The sequence below is a fragment of the Montipora foliosa genome, chromosome 9 (assembly GCF_036669935.1).
Source record: "Montipora foliosa isolate CH-2021 chromosome 9, ASM3666993v2, whole genome shotgun sequence".
Taxonomy (NCBI): domain Eukaryota; kingdom Metazoa; phylum Cnidaria; class Anthozoa; order Scleractinia; family Acroporidae; genus Montipora; species Montipora foliosa.
This window is the reverse complement of record NC_090877.1, coordinates 46,236,076-46,238,575: the sequence shown is the minus strand read 5'-3', so window position 1 is coordinate 46,238,575 and position 2,500 is coordinate 46,236,076. Positions and strand designations below refer to the sequence as shown.

At 41.3% G+C, this 2,500-nt stretch overlaps 1 protein-coding gene across 1 annotated transcript in view; it reads left to right on the top strand.

Annotated features, from left to right (window-relative positions):
- The first annotated feature begins 1,509 nt into the window (after nt 1–1,509).
- Nucleotides 1,510–2,500, top strand: part of LOC137969356 (protein Smaug homolog 1-like) — a 1,994-nt gene continuing 1,003 nt past the window's right edge. The window contains exon 1 of the mRNA XM_068815563.1: nt 1,510–2,500. This exon is cut by the window's right edge and continues 1,003 nt beyond it. Within this exon, the coding sequence (XP_068671664.1) occupies nt 1,528–2,500 (973 nt within the window). The 5' untranslated portion in view covers nt 1,510–1,527.

Here is a 2,500-nt window from a genome sequence, read left to right as displayed (position 1 = left end):
GATCCTCGTAACACCATGTCATATTTTTTGTATGGCAGAACTTGTGAACTTTATTGCTCGAACAAACACAACTACAATCAAAATGGCGGGTTAACAATCTGCACATGTTTTCCTAGATGCCACTGCAGATGTGCGCTAGATATTAGAAAAGCATGATATGATGCAATAACCGGAAGTTAGGATAAACTACGACACCTTTGCGATTTATAAATCGCGAAGTTTATAACCTTGCGATTAATAAATCGCAAAGTTGGTAACAATGTGTTATTTATAGATAACACCAAATATAGGGAAAAAGTACTAAATAATATTTTTACATTTGGCGCCCCATACCAACGAGGGCTTCTGATTGGAGCGACACTGTAACAATGATTGACAGGTGAAAAATTCTGGAGCAAATTCTAGCGTGACAAAGACAATAGTGGAAGATGTGGAAGGTTTTGAATCGTGTGTCGAAGCTGAGCGAATTGGGTCTCGGGTTTTACATTAAAAAGGGGACAAGAACTGTCAATGCGCTATCTCTTTTGTATAGATGCCATGGCCGTTTTGCCAACAGGATTCGGAAAAAGCTTAATTTTTCAGATGTTTGTAATCATGTGCGGAGTGCAAAATAAAAGAAAACGAGTTCATCATAATTTCTCCATTTCAAAGCAACATACGCGATCAAGTAAGTGGTTAAGGTAAATTCTATGGGAATGACAGCCTGTGATTAAGTGAAATCTAGACTGCTTGGACGATATCCATCCATACAAATCCTTATAAATATGAAAATCGCTCGAGGCACGTAACAATGCATAGGTCATTATATAAAGAGCTGCTCATATATCGAGCTTGGGTTACCTGTGGTCGAACAGGAACTCTTTGCTACGCAGGCTATCGAGTTTCAATTCTTCAACCTTCTCAGAGGAGGTATTTTATTTCCCACTTCGTATTTCATAGTCTCTAAAAGGTGGCTTATAGGAGAATGGAAGAAACCTTTTATTTTTAGCTCGTAAATTGTGGCAGCGCGCTAGACAGCGATGACCCTTTCACTACATTACATACGTGTGACGTATCACACCACGTGACCTGGATCGGAAAGTTTTCAAAATGGCCGTCAATTGAGTATCAAGAGAAATTTGTAGAAAATTTGGTTTTGCACAAAATATATTTTGAAATGAAACCAAAAAGCTGTGCGAATTCTGTCACCTCAACAACTTGATATTTTCTCGGGGCGGAGTTTGAATTTTTTTTTTTTTTGCAGCGAAACCCAAGCCGTACGTAGTCTTTATTGTGGATACGTGGAGTGAAACTACAGCTACGAGAGTTGTCTTAATAAACCGGTGTCTGATTGTCTCGAAAACAGCTTAGCTTGAGGGACGTATGCAAATTTGCATAGAGTTGTACCAACTCGCGCCACAGTCCTCATTCACAATCAGTCGAGAGGGCTGCCGACACCGAACTATTTATAATTGATGAATATATGCTCGTCTAGCAAAAAAAAAAAGCAAACACGTGTTAGTCGAGGGTTTGTCCACATCAAGCGACATGAAACCGGCCCATCATACCTTATTCCGGGACCAAGTTAGCACCTTGGTTGAATGGTTTGCCAGTTGGAATGAGTGCGAACAGACCATTGCATTGTACACATTTCTAAAGAGAATTTCCACAATTCAGGCACGATTTCTGTCATTGATCTTAGAGCACACGTTTCGCGAGGATTCTTTTGAAGTTCAGGTGATGCAGAGACGTGCCAACGACAAAGATTTCCTGAGCAGTTTGCTGTGTGAAACAAAAGACGTTGCTGTTAAACAGCTCCTTATGCATTTACCACTCCTTAATCCAAGAAATGACGAAGCAAGATACGAATACGTTCATTTGTTACCCAAAATTCTACATCATACGGTGGAACATTCGGTGCATCAAGAGGAGTGCCGTCAACTTTTGTCACTTGCAGTAGTTCATCCTGCCTTCCCTCCTGAGGAGCGGAATGCACTTCACCATTGGTTAAGCCAGCTTGATAAGAGTCTTGGTTTCCAGGAAAGGCAACAAGTTACAAACTCATATATATCGGAAAATCCTGATGTGTTACCTAACACGGGATGTGAGAACCTTGTTCGACAAAATTATCGACGAAGGATGAATGGCTGGCGCAACCAGGCACTTGCTCATGTTGACTCTGGCATTGGCGGGTCATTTGAAGCACCTGTGATGATTTCGAACCATCTTTCGGTCTCAGTCTCTTCAAGAAAAAGCAGGTCAAATTCGCTTACCCCTCCCCCGCCTATGGGAGTGCATGACTCAGTTTTGGAGGATTATGGAGAAAAAAGAGAAATTGAAATTCGTCCGGGCAGGTCCCAGTCGTTTCCAGTTGATCCTCACAGGTTAAGTCACTCACTGTCACCCCAGTCATCACTCGAAAGTGAATTTGATGAAAATGGATGTAGGCAGAGAGGAAGTAGTTTTAATGAAGATGCTCGTCCTGGAATGAAAGATGTAGGCTTATGGTTGAAAAACCTAA